Source organism: Callospermophilus lateralis, chromosome 8, assembly GCF_048772815.1.
Source record: "Callospermophilus lateralis isolate mCalLat2 chromosome 8, mCalLat2.hap1, whole genome shotgun sequence".
Taxonomy (NCBI): Eukaryota; Metazoa; Chordata; class Mammalia; order Rodentia; family Sciuridae; genus Callospermophilus; species Callospermophilus lateralis.
In genome coordinates this window covers 89,996,839-90,016,089 of record NC_135312.1, presented here as the reverse complement: position 1 = coordinate 90,016,089, position 19,251 = coordinate 89,996,839, and the positions used below count along the sequence as shown (strand labels likewise).

Here is a 19,251-nt window from a genome sequence, read left to right as displayed (position 1 = left end):
AACACATCATAACTTATTCTTTGACCTGGGAGGTTGGGAGAGGCATATAATATACAACTTTTTAAGGAAATTCAGAGAAACTTTTCCCTGATATTTTAAAATGTATTTATTAACTTGGCTCTGTGTAGTGTTGAGTGGATGTTCAAAAGTTTAAGTGGATCTTCAAATGGATCAGTGGCCCATGGTTTTTATATCTGTCTTAGATATCTCCACACATGCATTCATTGTGCATGGATCATGTCCATCCACACTCCTCCCACCCTGCCTCCCCTCCCCCTGGAATTCTTTTGGAACATGTTTAAGCACATATTCTTCATAAAATAATTACAAGCAAACCTTGAAGTCTTCATTGCCCAGAGTGTACTGCTGTGTTGAGAACATTAAAAAAAAAAAAAAATCTCACTCTCACTTGTGCTTTGAGCATTGTTTGCTTTGCATCTTGTTCCAATATTATGGAGTTAGGCTTACAATTGTTTCATCTATATTTAGCATATGCAGATTTTATCTGGTCAGGTTTTCACTCAACAATTCAATATAGCAACTTTTTCATAATATTTACATTGAATTGAATCCTACAAGTAATCTAGAGATGAAATAAAGTGTATGGTAAGATGTCCATGGTCATTTGCAAATAGTATGCCATTTTATTTTCAGAACTTGAGCATCTGCTGATTTTGGTAGTTTTGAGAGGTCCTGGAGCCAGAGCCTTGCTGATCCTGATGGAAGGCTTTATATATATACAGAGATACATCGATGGTAACCTAGAGATTATTCAAAATATATGGGGTATATGTGATTATATGCAAATAGACTACATCATTTTATATAAGGGACTTGAGCAACTATTGATTTTGGTATTTGAAGAGGTCCTGGAACCAGTTCCTTTGAATACTGAGGGAAGTGACGGAAACATGCTTACACTTTGAGGGGTGCAGGGAAGTGGAAAAGATCAGGGGTCAGAAGAGAGATGATTTAGTGCAAGATTATCCTTGATAAGGCATATCCAAGGATCCAGAAAACACATAATGTGTGTATGAAGAAGATGAAAAGAGAGAGACTAGAGGGAAGTGGCAGAAACTTGATGAGACATTCAGAAATCATGTGGCAATTTATGGCCAGCTGAATGAACCTCAAAGCCCAGATTGAAGTGAATTCGAATCTAATTCTAGAAATTGTTCAGGTACCACAGAAACTCTTCCATTCTGTGGGGTTGTGAAGTTCAATACAAGGAGCAACAAGACCCAGAAGACACCATGTCAAGATGGCTGGAGGAGGGCATTCACCCAGTCTAAGGGACTATATGTCCAAAAGTCAAATGAAACACACGTTAAAATTCTACTCTAGGGCAAAATTAAAGATAGGAATGAGGTATGAAGTCATTTGTCAGATTTACCAGTCTTCAAATTGTAGCATACCTACAACTCTCATGAAAAAGGATTCAAAATGAATGTATTAATCCTTTCTTCTTATATTCAATATTTGCATAAATAAAACTATACATTTTTCCACTTAAATAATATAACCTGATACTTTAGTTGGACGTTTCAGAGAAGTTAAAATATGATTTATACTGTAGAGTCTCACAAAGAGACTGTGCTTTTTTTAAAAAAAATAAATAAAAAGAATAAATGAAATAAATTCATGTACTAGGATCCTAGGAGCTTCTTTTGTTGTTTTATGTTAACATTTCTTTTGGTTTACTATCAAAATACATGATGGAATAACTACTTTTGGCCATATATACACACATATGGTAAAAATCTGATAAAATTAACTATAAGAAAATGTTTCTGAACTATGTTTCCCATCTTAAGACTATGGTGCTTGAGGAAAGTGTGGGGCAAAATTCTCCAGTTTTGAATCATTTGCTTAAAACTACTAGGAAATCTTTTAGAAAAAGAAGAGAGTAAAAGAAGTTGAGTTGAAAGATATAGTTTTCCATTCATTATATCACAGGTGATCTGAAATAAATGTAAGTTGATTTATCATCTCATACCACTGGATATAGAGGTTTCTATGCAAAGTCCTTTCCAGCAAAGAATCCCTGGTTTGGTGATGAACTGTTCTAGGAGATGCCTCATGAGATCTTATGGCTAGAAGGTATTGGGATATTGGAGAACTGGGTGTATTCTCAATCAAGCAAGTGAAACAGTGATTTCTAGTTCTCTATGAAATCTTGTTTTAAAATAAAAACACTTTATCTTCTAAAAAGTGGATTAGCTGTGCCATATGATCTTATAAACACCATTCACTAGCTTTCAGTATCTGGTGAGATATTGTTTATATGCAGGAACTTATTTTATACTAGATCTCCTACCTTTTACTCAGCATGTTTAACATTTAAAGGACCTGTTATTTATCCTAATTAATATTCAAGTTCTTATTTCTAGTAGGCGTGCAACTACTCTTCAATGTCCTTTTTCTTCAGTTATTTTATGGTGCTTTTTTCCTTTGCAGATTTACACTGTGAAACAGGTGTGTCTTCTCTTACAGTGTCAGTGAAAATAATTTTCCTTATCTGGGCTCAGATGGCTCCAGCAAAGGGCTTTTGAAATGCCTATCACAGAGATTTATATAATGCTGCCACTTCTTGGAGAATGATGAAATAATGAAGCAGAAGTAATCTGAGGATAATACCTGGAAATCAAAAAGTATGAAGTAATCACAATGTATTATTCCACCAGTTCTGAACATTTCTAAATAAAAAGCGATTAAAGAAGGTTTAGGAGGCATACAAATGATTTGACAGAGCCATTAACTTGGAAATACAGTGGGTAAAGCATATAGATGTACAGAAAATTATAGCCCTTTAGGTATTTAATATCTGAGCAAAGTTGTAGAGAAAAATCTCCCTGAAATTAAAAAAAAAAGGCAGGAGGAAGATGGAAGACATCTGACAGACATGGAGTAAATAATTGATTAATGTAAATAAAGCATCTCTACATCATGGTGTGACTGAAAAAAATGTGACTTTTATAATTATAATCCCTTTCTTACTTGAAGGAGAGTAAAATTGGGCCAATGAAGGATATTTTGTTTGCTGAGCAGAGTCACAAATGTAGATAAGGATTCACAACTTTTGAATTATTTGAATCCCAGGGATAGTACTGTGGTTCTAATTGTAATACTAAATTTATATTTAAAAGGCTCAGGTGATGGAATGTGATAGACATCATTATCCAAAGTACATGTATGAAGACATGAATTGGTGTCAACATACTTTATATACAACCAGAGATGTGAAAAATTGTGCTGTATATGTGTAATAAGAATTGTAATGCATTCTGCTATCATTTATTTTTTTAAAAAATCAATAAAAAGTAAAATAAAAGGTGCAGGTGATTGGACCTTCTGAAGCAGAGAAATGAATCAAGGAGGGGAAAGTAGAAATGGAGAAGAAAAGGGAAAAAGAGATGGAGAGGGAGAGGCACACAGCATTGCCTGGGAGCTGACTTAAAAGGATGATGAAAAGAATTTTATGCTTTGAGAAGAAAATTCTCCTTTTGGAGTAAACTACCAAATCCTCGGTAAAATGTACATTTTTCATTCAGGACATATGAAGATTAAAAACCATGATATAAACCGGGCTGGTGGTACACACCTAATCCCAGCGGTTTGGGAGGCTGAGGCAGGAGGATCGCGAGTTCAAAGCCAGCCTCAGCAATGGCAAGGTGCTAAGCAACTCAGTGAGACCCTGTCTCTAAATAAAATACAAAACAGGGCTGGGGATGTGGCTCAGTGGTCAAGCCCCTGAGTTCAATCCCTCGTACTCGCCCCCACCAAAAAACCCTGCAAACCCTCTAAAACCATAATATACATGAAGTTAATATAGTAATAACAAATAAAACCAGTGAATTGCTGTTTCATGTCCTAAAAACAGAAGAGGTAAGAGTCACTTAAAGAGGACTGTAGAGGGAGGGATGTGTCTTCTTAGGCACATTAAAGCATGGTCCCTGTTACAAAGATCACATAAAGATGGGAAGGTGAAATAATTCAAGAGCAACAGCTTCCTCTAAGGCAAGGATGAAGAAAGAGCAGAGGAGTGGGAGGAAGTGGAAGCAAACGTCCCCCACCAGGCATGGGAAAGGGAATGAGATGCTCAAGCCAAACAAGCAGAAGGAGAGTTTCCTTGATTTTCTCTCAGCTAAGGAATGCAACTGTCCATATGAGCTGGGAGAGTTCTGAGGAGCCACCCTTTATTCAGTAACTCTCACTTTCATAGAAACTTGTCTTCATAACAGCAAAATTTCTACTTGGTGCTAGGACACTACCAGAATTTATGAGGTGGCTTGGACCAAAGGCATCAATTACTAAATATTTTAAAGGACCTCTTGGTTGTGAACTGAGTTGTCCCCACAAAACCAAAACCAAAGCAAAACAAAACAATACAAAAAAAACCCAATATGTTAAAGTCCCAGCATTTAGTACTTCAGACTGTGACTGAATTTGGAGACGGAACATTTAAAGAGGTAGAATTTAGGAAAGAGTGAGGTCCTATGGTTGGACTCTAATCCAATATGACTGGTCCCCTTATAAGAAGAGATGAGGACACAGACCATGTGAATACACCAGAGGAAGACAGACATCTATAAGCCAGGGAGGGAGGATTCAGAAGGAAACAACCCTGCTCACACCTTGATCTTGGACTTCTATCCTCTATAACTGAAGGAAAATAAATTTTTGTTGTTTAAGCTACCCAGTTTGTGGCACTTTGTTATAATAGCTCTAACAAATGGATACACTTTTTTTGTCTGCCACCCCCCCATCATTTCACTCATTTCCTAAATTATATAATTATATGGGGCAGATGTCATAAAATAACTGATATTCATATAGATAATTAACGTAGGTTGATCCATGATGAGTACATGCTCCTACATATCTAATTTATGTAGTTGCTTCTGTGGCTGGGATGGTTAATTTAATCTGAAATCTTTTACCAATTACCTCCAGTAGAGATAGCCTTGACATAGGTCATCCATGTGCCCTGTTAACTAAAAGGACACTAAGAAAAAGAACTTTTCTTTGGTTTTGAGGGAAAGAATTTTGTGTTTAGGTGAAACAGTTATAGATGGTGTTACCAGCTGAGGGCCTAAGGAGTGAGAGGCTTATGGAAAAATTTGCTAGGCTATCAAAAATGCTATGGAGGTTTGCAGTAAGGCTAACAGTACAAACCCTTAGATAGCCATCATTCTCTTAACTGAACCACTGTATTAATAATTTTACTTGGCCAGGTAATTTAGATTTGATGTTTATATAGTCCTGCAAAACAACAAAGTGTTTTTCCTACTATGAAAGAAAGTAGCATAGTTTAATATTAAGGGAATTGGAAATTTTATAATGAGTAATAAATGCATGACATAAATTCTTTACTAATGAGAAGTTTAGGTTTACTAGGATATTATCTCAAGAATCTAAATAATGTGGAAATTCCTAAGAACTGTTTTACTTGTAGTAGGGCTAAGAAAACTTTCATTTAAATATTCATGAAATATGGAATATTTTGAAGAACAGTTTTAATTTATTCGGCAATAAGATAAGTAGGCATCATTTTTAGTCTTGAAGATAGTAATACAGTCCTGAGGACATTCACTTTTTTTTTCCTGAAAATTTAGTCTACAATCTGTGTGTGTCTCAATCAGAGCAGTCTCAACTAAGAACAGAATAACAGATTGAACATGAGAAGATTAAATTTCAGAATTGCCTCCCTCTTTTTATAATTTTGACTGAGAAAGTCCCATCACATAACTGCACACTTTCTCATGTGTAAGACAAGAAAGTGGCTGAATCACAAAACCCTGTTCACCCATCCACTCCTCCATCAGGCCTTACACCAAGCACTGATTATGTACAATAGCACGTAAAGAACATCAGTTGCTCAGCATTTTACAACAGATCCAAGAACTTGGGGTAAAATCCCCACCGTGTGTATGTATGTGTGGGTGTTTTTGACTTGCATTTTTTTTTTCTATTAGAGTTTTATATAACCTTGCTTGCATAGTAGTTGGGTCCATCCTAGTAAACTCATACATGCATGGACATCTACTTCACTTCATGGCCTCCCATTTCCCTCCTGTCCCCCCTTCTCCTTCCTCTATTCAATTGAACTTCCTTTCACTCTCTATTAATTTGTATTTGATTGGTTCTTATGTTATCCTATCCGGCCCTTCCCTTTCCTTTATTTTACTCTAGCACCTTTATATGATAGAAAATATTTGAACTTTGAGTCAATACCCACCTTTCAAGGAATACTACCAAGCCTCATTTGAATTTAACCTAATTTTAATATACCTTCTTCTTTCCTCCTTTTTAAGCCACCTTATAGCCACTTGAACTTATTTTTGAATGGATTTTAATTGTAGACTGAAGAACTATCAATGGTTATTAAATGATTGTTATTGACAAAAGTGAATATTTCAAGTACACCAATAGCCTTAGTTGAGATGATCTAAGTGTGCCTTAAAAATGACTCAAGAAAGGGAAAAATAAGAGAAAATGGATAACATTTAGAGATGAACGTTATTCTTAAGTGAGAGAAGACACAATAATGTTACTGGAGATTTACCTTGTCAGAAAAGACAGAAAACATTGAAACAAACTCTGACAAAATCTTGTTGCCCTAAAAGCTACACTGACAGCTGGATGACATAAGTTAGATATTTTTGCTCTGTTTTATGGCCACATATTACCCCAACATCAGTTAGCTCTTTTTCAGTCTTTCAAAATAAAAGATGGAGGAAAATATATAAACCTGCGTCAATCTATCACCATGCTGAATAAACAGGCACAACTGCATCTCCTGCTGACACATAGTCAGAAGCTAGAAGATTACATACTATTATTAATACAAGTCACATAATTATGATGCAAAACTGGATAAGAATAGATGAAGGCAGGTGAAATCAACATGCTCATTTGGGAGGGCACAAAAATAGCTGGATGACATATCAGTTATTAACTCATCTTTTTCAAAGGATGATTTATGAATCTGTTATACCTGCTAACCTGTAGTCAAGAGGAATAGTACTGTCAATGGATTTTTATGAATTAGTTGAAAAATTTTACTAAATTGGAAATAAAAGTAATAAAATAAATATAAATAGAAGTCAACAGTCTGGCAACACCACCCCTCCTCCATGTTTGCTCTGACTTGAGCTCTAAGAGGTCAGGAGAGTGGAAACTGGCAGGAAGGAACATGCTCGGTGAGTAGAGGAATTGATGCTCATGATTCCTAGTAGGATTATTATGCTATTCAGAGTGCATGATGAAATATTCTTCTCACAAACATTTCTGGTCAGAATATATAATGAGTTGTATGTACTGTGCTCCTAGGTTACCATTAGTTGTCATCTTCGTTAGCGTGAGCTTTTATGTGCATCTCTACCTTGCTGGATTGTCCTAAATTTATCTTCTCCATCCCCCCAATTGCTGGATTTTCTCGTAGACTATTTTCTGTCGATAGTGTCCTTGTTTTCTTAGTAATTTCACCTCGAAATACGATTTGCTTCATTTTCCCTTCACAGTCTCCACATCTAAACATTCATCAAACTCTATTATTTTCAGTCTTTCACATGGATGCTTATGTAGAAATCACCATGCATAATGTCTAGGACACATTAGATGTTGTGTAAATATTTAATAAATTTCAATCACTCCTTGATATTTATAGTGGGAAGAGAACTTAGAGGTTGTTCAGTCTTCTCATGGTACAAATGAGTTCATGAGTCTGAAGAAGAGATGATTCTACAAAGATAAAGCCAAGTTACAGTACTAAGTCTAGCACTCAGACATGGTAAATTCCAGTTTCTCACCATTGTACACGACACTCTTCCTCTCCTTTGTTTTGTATTGCCATCACTTTCCTTCCCAAGACTTCCTCCCATTCCCCGTGTTCCTTCTTCCTCTTCTTTCTCTCTGCTCCATATAATTTACAAAGCCAAATTTTCTCTAAAAATAAGAAATATTTATACCTATCTACTGAGATTTAACAAATGTCTGTTAAGTTACATGTAATTTTTGGATTTAGCAATGTAATTATCATGAAGTTGTTTTAGTTGCAGTAAAACCATTAGTTAATATCAGTATGTTTCAGGAGGTTACGATTAAATAAAGATAATTCATTAAAGAGACTGGTTTATTGTTTTTATTTGGTATGCATTGATAGGAGCTTTATGATGCTAAAACTTAATTGAACTAAAAACAAACAGAAAATACTGAGATATATATCTTAATATATATGTGTGTGTATATATATATACATATTAGTGTATATATTAATCTGATTTAAAATTTTAACAATTGAAAGACAGAACTTCACAAAATAGCTGCATGACATATCAGTTATTAACTTATCTTTTTCAAAGGATGTTTTATGAATCTGTTATACCTGCTAACCTGTAGTCAAGAGGAATAATACTGTCAATGGATTTTTATGAATTAGTAAAAAGCATTAAAAATAAAACCTACTGGTGGCCTGTAAATGCAACCACAATTATTCATGGATAATTAAAGAAGGTAAAGTATACTATTAGTTCCATGAGCAGCAGAATTAGAGGGATTAAGTATTTAGGAGGAATTTGTTTTCTTATAATTTACATATTGAGTACATGTTATAGAAAAGGTTAAAAATGTTGGAATTAAGTATTGGGATATTATTTCTCACTTTGGTAAGTACATGCTGTCTAAGCCTACTGATGAAGATTGTTTCCTAAGAATTAATTTTTAAGTTAGTTGCTGATACTTAAATAAATTTTTAGTTGATTAGTAGTACTGGAAAAAAATTTCCCTGGATATAGTATACATATTTTTATTCAAATACTGGTAAGTAAACAAAGATACAAGTCAAAAATTATTTATTTTTTCTTCCTTGAGCAAAACACAGAAAAGATCTATATAATACAAAAATTAGGAATCCATTGTTTAGAATCAGATTTTCTGTGTTCAAATCTTAATTATTACTGAAAGACTGGGCAATTTACTTAACCCATCTAATTATTTTTTTAGTATCTGCAAAATGAAAATAACACAGTGCCTTGCTGATGTGATTGTCAAGATGTAATTGCTGATCTATTTTTTCTTTTTATTTTGCAGTTCTGGGTATTGAACCTGGGGCCCTGTGCATGTTAGGCAGTCACTCTACCACTTAGCTACACTCTCGGGTCTGGCTAATCAATTTAAACCTCTAAAATCAAGTGTAAGTATGGCACATAATAAGTACTAATAAATGCTAGAACTATCACAAGTATTCCTTTTATTAGTGGTCATAATTTTTTTTGTCTTATACACAGACTGAAATACATACTGAATTCATATATTATGAACATTGGTAGCATACACTCTGACACATATATTATCTTAATTACATTCTTTTGTCTATGGATATCCAGTTTTGTGAAAAATCATTTACTGAAGCTACTGTTATTTTCCTATTGTCTGTCCTCAATATCTGTTCGAGGAATCAATTGGTTTTACATGTGTAGTCTATGCATCTGCTTTCATTATAGTATCACTGCTATGATTACTAAGATTTTGTAATATGTTTTGATATCAAGTTACATGATGCCTACCAAGTTTTCCTTTAGTATATGAAAAAATGTACAACACCACTAACCATTAGGAAAATGCAATTTAAAATCACAATGAGAGATCAACTTATACTTGTTAGAGTGACTACTACAAAAAAGTTTAAAAAAAAAAGCAAATGTTAGTGAAGATGTGGAAATAATGGAACCCATGAATGCTGCTGGTAGGAATGTACATTCATATAACCATTGTGGAAAATAGTATGGAGGTTCCTCAAAAATGCAAAACTAGTAATATGATGTCATCCAGCAATTTTCACTTCTAGATATATCTTTAAAGGAATTTAAATTAATATGTTCAAGAGATATCTGGAATTTTCAGCTCATTGCAATATTACTCACAAATTGCCAAGAGAAGGAATCAACTTAAGCATATATGGATGCATGATGGTTTTAAAAATGTGATAAATATACATGTGATAAATATACATGTGATAAATATACATGTGATAATTATACATGTGATAAATATATATGCAAATATATGGCCTGAAAAAAAGAAAGAAATTCTGTCATTTGAGACAACATGAATAGACTTAGAGGACACTGTGCCAAGTTACTAAACAAGAAGCAGAAGGAAAAATACAACATTATCTAAAATAGTCAAACTCATAGAAGCAGAGACTAGAATGGTGATTAGCAGAGGCTGGAGTAAAGGTGGAGGACTGGAAAGATATTAGTCAAAGAGTACAAAATTTCAATTAGGTAAGATAAATAAGTTTTAGAGATCTATTGCGGATTGATAGAATTATGTTATGTGCATATACGAATATGGCATAATGAATTCCACCACTATCTATAATCGTAATGCACCAATAAAAAGTAAACTTAAAGAAGGATCTATTACAAAGCATGGTGACCACAATTAATAATGTACTTTATGTTTCAAAAGAGATAAAAATGCAAAAGAGGTCAAGGTATGTGCCAGAGCCAGCACTTGAACTTGGCATAATGATTGTAAACTTTTGTTCTCAGTCACTATATTCTATTATTTGAAAATAACTTAAAGGATGACATTCATTTATTCACTCATCAACCCATTCTACATCTCTCTTACCAAATAGTTATTGTCCAATTCACTCAAAGCTAATTTACAAGTTTATCCAATTCCATAAATAGAAATAATTTTAACTACACAAAAATGATTACAAAAAAAATAAAGAAGGTAGAATAATTAAGAAACTTCTGAAACAGAACAAATGGGGTAGATATTTGTCATTGTCAGATTATAGAATATACATTAAAGCTTCATTAATTTAGCCTAGTGTTAGGATGATACATGAAGAGTCAGTTATATTATAGGAAGAGATGAAAGTCCTCATTGAGTTTCAAATAGTAGTAACTGTGACTTTTGAAGTTGTTGGCAAAGATAGATTCCTCAATACCTGTTGATGTAAACAACAGGAAAGAATCTAGAAAGTAAATCTGTAAGGTTTTCCCCAACTCAGACAAATTCATTTCAGATGGAACTAAACTTTAAAAAAACATGGGAAGAGTCACATTAAATCTCTACTCATATAGTAATTTTATAAAACCCATTACAATTGATATAATTTTCAATTGTATCTGTGTGTAGTGCATCCTGAAACACTGAAAATCATAGTGGTTGTTATATACTTCATATGCTAAGATTTGTTTTCCAGATGCAATCCATGATGTCTGAACCTGTAATTGCAGGATGGAAAATGTTAATTTCGCAGAGAAGTCTTTTAAAATGATTGTCATGCACTCAGGGGCTCTAGATATATCCTCCTTGGAGTGCTTGTCTTCTCTGTTGTTTTTAAGAAATAAAGTATGACTAATAAACTAAAAATACATTGAAATGCTTGCTGGCCATAGTGGGCAGGGAGAACACTTAATCAAGGGTATGGTTGGTATTGGCAAGGAAGGCACAGTGTGGGCCTGGGAGGCCCTCCTGATTGTGCCAGGTATAGTAGATGGATTTAGCTGGAGGGAAAAAAAACAGCTATTGGCTCTTGGTAAGCTTCCCTGTTTCATTTAGAAATATTATATGGTAATATTATTCAAATCCATCAAAAGTTTCAAGCATTTTTTGACATTACTTTGGTTCTGGTTCTTTCCTTTTAAGAAAATAAATCTTCTTAGGGAACAAATTCTACATTTTCTCATCTTCCTCTACTGAGTTAAAATATCACTTTCTTGTATCTTTCTGCAATTTCAGAGAAGATGTAGGACAGATATGTTCTAATGGTATTTAGTGATTTGTCAGATAAAAAAGAAACTTTTCTTAAAACACCTGTATGAAAAATAAATGGTAAATAATCATGTATTCCTATGTAAAATTCTTATAATATTTATTTCTTCTTTTGGGGGGAGAGGTTTTGATATATGACAGAAATTTAATATATTTTGTGACTCTTGACTTTCATTTCCCTAGAATATTTACTATTAAAATGGTTTATTTTTCCTATTATTTTTATTGGTGCATTGTAGTTGTACGTAATGGTGGAATTCATTGTAGCATATTCATTCATACACACTATTTACAATATAATTTGGACAATATCATTTCCTTTTCCCTTCCCTCCCCTTTCCCTGTGGTCTCTTTACTGGTCTTCCTTAGATTTTTATGAGATCCCTCCCGATCTTTCTTTTTCTTTATCCTAAAATATTTGGTTTATAACTACATGATATTTTAAAAAGGAACTACAACACATGAGTGTTTAAAAGATGTTATTATTAATAATAATATGAGTAACAATAAAGTATCATTATGACAAACTATCGGGGGAAGATGGGTGGAAATAAGTGGAAGTGTGTTGCAGGGATGTGGAAATGAGAGTGACATAAAGATATGTCAATCACAACTGTGGCATGTGTGAGCTCACATATCTACATGATATATTAATATTAATATTGGAATCTATGTCATCTAGGTAAATTTAATTTTTTCCAGTTTATATTTTTATTTGTTCTATTTAGATATTTATGGGTAGAGTGTATGTTGACATATTATATTTACATGAAGTATAACTTACTCTAATCAGGATTCCATTCTTGTGGTTGTACATGATGTGGCTCTTTTTAAAAAAGTAGTAATAAATACAGTGAAGTACAGAAAGAGAAAATGGTTATGAGGACAGTATCAGAAAAGTTTTAGTCTATTCACAAAGCCAGAATTTCAAGTTTCTTAATAACTCTTCATATGTACTACCATTGATAATATTCAGTGAATTCTCTTAGAAAAATCTATACATATTTTGTTACTTAGATTGCTAGAGCTGGTTCTAAAGGACTTCACAACTGTGAAGCTAAAAATACCTTAATAGAATAAAATATGTTATAAATATTAAAAAAGAGAGAAGGCAATGTGCTGTAAAATTCTTGGTTCAGATTTTTTTAATGGATATTTTCCAAGAGTAAGAGGTTGAGTTTATAGGTTAAACTGGAAAAATGAAAAATACTCTGTGTCCCCCTTAGTGGTAGTTGCTGTTTTGATACTATGATTAATTGCACTCACAGGGAATTTTCTATTGATATTTTTCATTATAATTAATGTATAGAAAAATCTTAAGGTCCTCAGGAAGTAGTATTATCCTTAATGTAATTTATCTTTTACAATTAGGGCATTATTGTTATACATAACATGTGGCTCATTTTGACATAATTAAACAAGCATGGAATATAAGTTGCTCCAATTCAGTCTTCAGTATTCCCCTTTCCTTCTTCTCCTCTCCTACCCTGTTCAATTTCCTCTTCTTTACTGGTATTCCTTCTATTTATTTATAGTTTTTTTTTTAAATACAGGTTTATAATTATACATAAATGTGAAATTTAGTGGGCTACATTCATATATGTGCATAGGATAGTTTGGTGAATTTCGTTCCACTGTTCCTTTTCTCACTTCGCCCCACTCCCGCCATCCCCTTCCTCTAACTCCACTGGTCTCTTCTATTTTGATGGGATTCTCCTTACCTTACCTGCTCCCTGCCCCCTTTTTTTGGTGAAGCTTCTCTATATGAAAGAAAACATTCAACCCTTGACTTTCTGGGTCTGGCTTATTTTATTTAGCATAACGTTCTCCAGTTCCATCCATTTACCAGCAAATACCCTAATTTCATCTATTTTCATCCTTCCTTATGGCTGAGTAAAACTCCATTGTGTACCACATTTTCTTTATCCATCCATCTGTTGACAGGCATCTAGGCTGGTTCTATAACTTGGCTATTGTGAACTGTGCTGCTATAAACATTGATGTGGCTGTGTCAGTATAAAATATACTAAAATCTGTAGCCATTATAATGAATCCTTATTTAATCAGATATTAATGTCTGGGAAAGAGAGTTCTCATCCAATTTTAGGTTCTCCATATGGAAAAAGGTACGAAAATGACACAAGAAAAGGGAAATATCAACATGGAATAAGTATCTGCTTTGTAGAAGGCACAATGCTAAGTATTAGAACCATAGAATTTCAATTCCAAAATTAAAATTTCTAATTAAAAATTGAAATTAAAAAACTTATAAATTTAGTTTAAATTATAATAATGTAACTGTCTTCAAACCTCAATGAGTTTGAGAAAATAGGATGTAAGAAAGCTAGAGAAATGTGTCTAATATCACACTTAAGTAAGGCATTAACTTTGACACCTTTCAAGACTGCCATGGTATCATGATCATGGCACTGTGCTCCTGGATTTCCAAGTTCCTGAATCAGATACCTAATATCTGATTCAGGAACTAGGAATATGTCTCCGTACATTTAGTTATGTCATAATCACAGAACTGGTATTCTTGTGATGGATCAGACTTGAACATGGCAGCTCTGAGGGCAGAGCTCTGTGGCATGCGAACGGTCCTTCCTCCGAATGTTGATGCACTTCATCAAAACAGATGGAGTATCTGCCTTCAATAGTACCACACAACTTGCAGGATTCATAAGGATATCACAAGACTAAAAGACATTTTCCCTAAATCAAGATAAATTTTGTGTGTGGCATTTCCACAATAAGAATTATTAATAAATGATTTTTGATGAATGAATTGAGCTTGATCTAACTCTTCTGAGTGTTCATTTCTACCGTCTATTCTACCTAGTCACCATTTCTTCTTTTTTACATAGATTAATTTAATAATTTGATCATCAAAGCATTAACTAAGTTTCACATCTAATTCATGTATCTTTTACTTAGTATAATTTATTTTCTTCCCATCTTGCTAATCTCCAGCCTTCTAGCATTTATGTTCTAGATAGTTACTCCAAGTTGCCATCAGGGATTCATCTGACTCATTCACACATACATTTTGGGATGTATTTTGTCATTGCCAAGAATCTTAACTTAAATCATTTATAGGAGTATGCCACTACATTTTTCCCACTCAAATTGGAAAGAGATAGTCTCTATTTATGAAAAAATTATGTGGGAAAGATGGATGACATATCTCTGTTTTCAATTGAGTGACTTCAAATTGAAACTACATGGATTTAGTTAGTGATAGATAAGAAGTTAAGTCTTATAATAAACATTACTAATGAGTTTGAGAAAATATGTTTTTCCTATATAGAACCACTTAAGGAAAAAATGATATTAACAAGACTGAAAAAATTTTAAAGTATATTTGATTTCTTTACCAAAACATCCTAATTATAAAATCAGTTAGCATCTGCATTTATTTTCTTCTTACTCTGCATTTGGTTTTAGGCAAATGATTTTAGGAAAGGAGTCATGAAGTTTTAGATTATTTTTAGATCCATCATTCTAGATTCTATACATGATATATCATCCTGAAATACGAAAATGTGTTTTAGATTGAACACTAGATATTTAAAATCTAAGTTTTCATATGACAAAACATAATACATTAAATTAAGAAATAATGTTTCAAGTTTTGTTGTATAATTATTATGACTTTACACAGATAGTTTTAATACTTTTAACGCATGGAATTATAGTTGAGATTTTAATAGGAAGCCAAAATCTGTGACTTTTCTATAATAAGAATAAAGTAGAAGAGGATCAGTATATTTTTCTAGATAGCATATTATTCTCATTCTGGAATCTCATGATTAATAAAACATGCTCTGCAAACAGCGTAATATCAGAAAAGCAGTCTCTCTTAAGAATTCATAAAAATGTAATAACTTCATTTTTCCAAATTAAATATTATAGCAATGTACCAAATAGTTCGCATCTGAAGGAGAGCTTTGACAAGATTATTAACCAACTACCATTGAAGAACAGAATAAACCTTAGCCCAGTCTTTGAGGATTGTATGACCTTAATTGACATTTTGTATTTTGCATCCAGCTGAATATACTTTTACTTAAAATACAGGAATTATTAATTTAACTACTTTGCTACAATAAAGAGACTCACTATTTTAAAACATTTAAATAGACAACATATTTAAAGCCAATGGATACAAAACATTTAGGACTTTAAAACAGGATATGTACTATAAATTAAAGATACTCTTGGTTGTGTTATGAGGAATACAAAGTGCTTTGAAAACTAAATTACATAAAGGTTTCTTAATGTATTGTTATAATTTCTTTTTCTCTGATAAAAGACCAGTTCTAGAGATGTGATTAAATTGCTGGAACACTTTTACAGATTGCTTCTTGGATCTTATTAAAGTTCTTGGAGCCATAAAGGTTAAAAACTGATTTTCAGGTTCAACATTACATTTTTAATGATGAAATATTTATGGAAGTATGTTAACATATTACTCAAAATTAACAGTCTTCTCCCCAGTGCTTACTACAAGCAGTGGTATTATTTTCAAAATATATAATCTTAGGTAGGATATATGTAAAATTTGAGGGGGTGGATTTATTTATTCTTATATGTTTGAGAGTCAATATCTACCAATTTTTATTTTTAAGAGGATGGTTCATAATTGTTTATGGAGTTTTTCCCCCCAAGAGTCATGCTTAATTTGCACTATCATATCCATATTTATCTCTCAAGTCTAGTCTGTATTATCAAGGTTGTGGTTTCTGTTAGACAGCCTATGATTAAATAGTAAGTCCAAGGTAAGACTTACATCTATTTGTGACCACATAAAAATGTGAAAATATTATTATTAGTAGTAATGTATGTAATTCAAATCATGCCAGAACAATATTCAGATTTTTAGATGGGTACAATTATTATGTGTCAGTTTAAAATTAAAATGCAGTATCAATTTATTTTAAAAAATTAAAAGCTAACTGTATTTTGAAATTTTAAAATTTAGAGCAAAATCAGTCCATATACTGATGGCCATAAGAGTGTACAAGAAATCCAATGACAAGGGTATTTCTTATAAGTCCCTGACTTGGATTTAACTTTGCATTATTTCAGCTCAGAACAATTTGAGAGGGAGATAAATGGACAAAACCTTTAAGTGTCCTCCTTTTCTGAAATGTTCTAGAAGAGTCACACAGGTTGAGTTGATATTTTACTTTGAAGTTGTAGGGTAATGAAATCAAAAGGGAGTATTTATTCTTCACTCCCACTGACTATATAGGGGCAATGTAAAAATATGCTTCCTTTTGGTTTTGTTTTTTTCTGGGACTCTAAAAAATAAATAACTGAGATTAAGTTTTCATTTCTTCTTAGAAAATTACTACATGTATGTGGGAAAAATCCTCTATAATCTATAATCATGGGTTTATTTTAATTTGTGTAGAAGTGAAAAAAAAGGGGCAGAACAAAAAAGGTCTATACCAATAAAAAACAAAAGGTAACTAAGTAGGTAATACAAAGACAGAAATTATTCTGAAATATATAAAACATTGCATCAATTATTTGATGTGTTGATACCCAAAACATAGTTTAATATGAACATCATATTTAAAAATAAGGGTTGAAATTGCAAAAGGGTAAAAGAAACTTCAGATAAGATGAACATATTATTGGAGTTCTACTTTCAGTAATACTTTTTAGATGTTGAATGCATAATTTGGTGGTTTGTATGCATCATTTTTAAGGTTAGTTTATTGAAAGAGAAAATCATGTATATAGTTCATACATATATGTATGTAGCATAAGCCTTGTCTAGCATAATTTGTCAATATCAAAGAAAAATCATGGTATTAAAATGGAATCTTTTTGCTGTATTATATTTTTTAAACCTGAGTGATCATTGTTAAGTGAGTGTATGTTGTTAATTAGTTTTAATATTGTTGAGGGATTTTTAAGGGAAAAGCCCATGTGATTGTTAGTAGCTTTACATGTATGAATTAATCATAAATGGAACAAATAAATAGTGATTGACATGCTCATTTATCTTTGAAATAAACCTCTCCAGTATGCAATAGGCACACATTAATTGGAATGAAGATGATGGAATAAGATACTTTTTAATTTTACCAATTTTTTACAAGTCTCATTCATTGAGTCAACGAATCAATGATAGGTGGAAAAAAAATCTTTGAAAAAATTTTAGTGAAACATCAATCCTGTTTAAGTTTTAGGTGTTTTCTTACTAAATGTGAAATAGTCAGAAATAGGCTCTTTTTGTATCAATGAATTGTAGAAGAGCATGAATACAGTTCTTGTTCCTTAATCACATATACATGATGACTGGATCAGGAGCAAGATGGAGGCGGAATAGACATCCAGGAATTATAGCACTTTCTAAGAGAGATGTCATTCCTGGAAGATTATTGAGTACATCATAGGCACTCTGTTCAATCAGGGTTAATTATAGCTACAGTTGCCTAAATAAAATCAGCTGAGATTCCATTTAAAGTGAAATTTTGGCAATTTCTGGTAGAATAAATGAGAATACTCTGCAAAGGGTGATTTTTTAAAAAAAGTATTGCTGTAAGGAAGTAACTCTTGTTCTATCAGGCACTAATATTCTGATATTGTACATGGACAGTGGCTTACAGAATGACAACAACATAGAATATAAAAGAAAAATATTGGAAAACAAAGGAAAGAAGATTTTTTTGTTGTTGTTACCAGGGGTACTCAACCACTGTTACATCCCAGCTCTTTTTAATATTTTATTTAGAGACAGGGTCTCACTGAGTTGTTTAGCACTTCACTAAACTGCTGCAGCTGGCTTTAAAATTGTGGATCCTCATACCTTAGTCTCTAGAGCTGCTGGGATTATGGTTGTGTGTGTCACTATGTCCGGTGGAAAAGAAGACATTTTAAAAAGTGGAAGTAGAATATCAAATCATATTATATTAAAATGCCATGAGTAAGTTTTCCTGTCTCCGATGTGCCACAGTTTGCACAATGCTAGGCGAATTATGCAGAACAGTACCTTCCGTTTGGCCTTCAGCTGCTCATGATACTTGTCACAGGTATCTCCTGGGATCTCTCCTCCCCAGAGAGTAATTCCAACGATGGTGTATGTGATACCCATGATGAGCAACGGGAAGCCGTACACCAGAATAATGACAATAATGTGGTACCTGTAAGGAATCAGAAAACAATCTTTTGGAAAAAAAAATGTGGAACTTCAAATTTGTTCAGTTTTGAATCATAATAAAAAATGCCAAAGATAATTTTCACTTTATGTCCTCATTTCACAAACTGATCAAAATGTCATGTCATGATTAGTGTCACCTGGATTCATGTTTCAAATGCTGCCAATTGACCTATGTTAGTCTTTGTATATGGAAGCATGTAACTGCGGTAAAGTGCTCATTTAATCTATGCATATTTCCTTTGCTTAGTAAATAGAGAATGAATGCTTTTCCTCTGCTT

The 19,251-nt window shown here is 32.9% G+C and overlaps 1 protein-coding gene across 1 annotated transcript in view; it reads right to left on the bottom strand.

The window, feature by feature from the left end:
• Tacr3 (tachykinin receptor 3) overlaps window positions 1-19,251 on the bottom strand; it is a 79,295-nt gene that overhangs the window by 19,498 nt on the left and 40,546 nt on the right. The window contains exon 3 of the mRNA XM_076864773.2: window positions 18,806-18,956. Within this exon, the coding sequence (XP_076720888.2) occupies window positions 18,806-18,956 (151 nt within the window). The remainder of the gene's footprint in view (window positions 1-18,805; window positions 18,957-19,251) is intronic.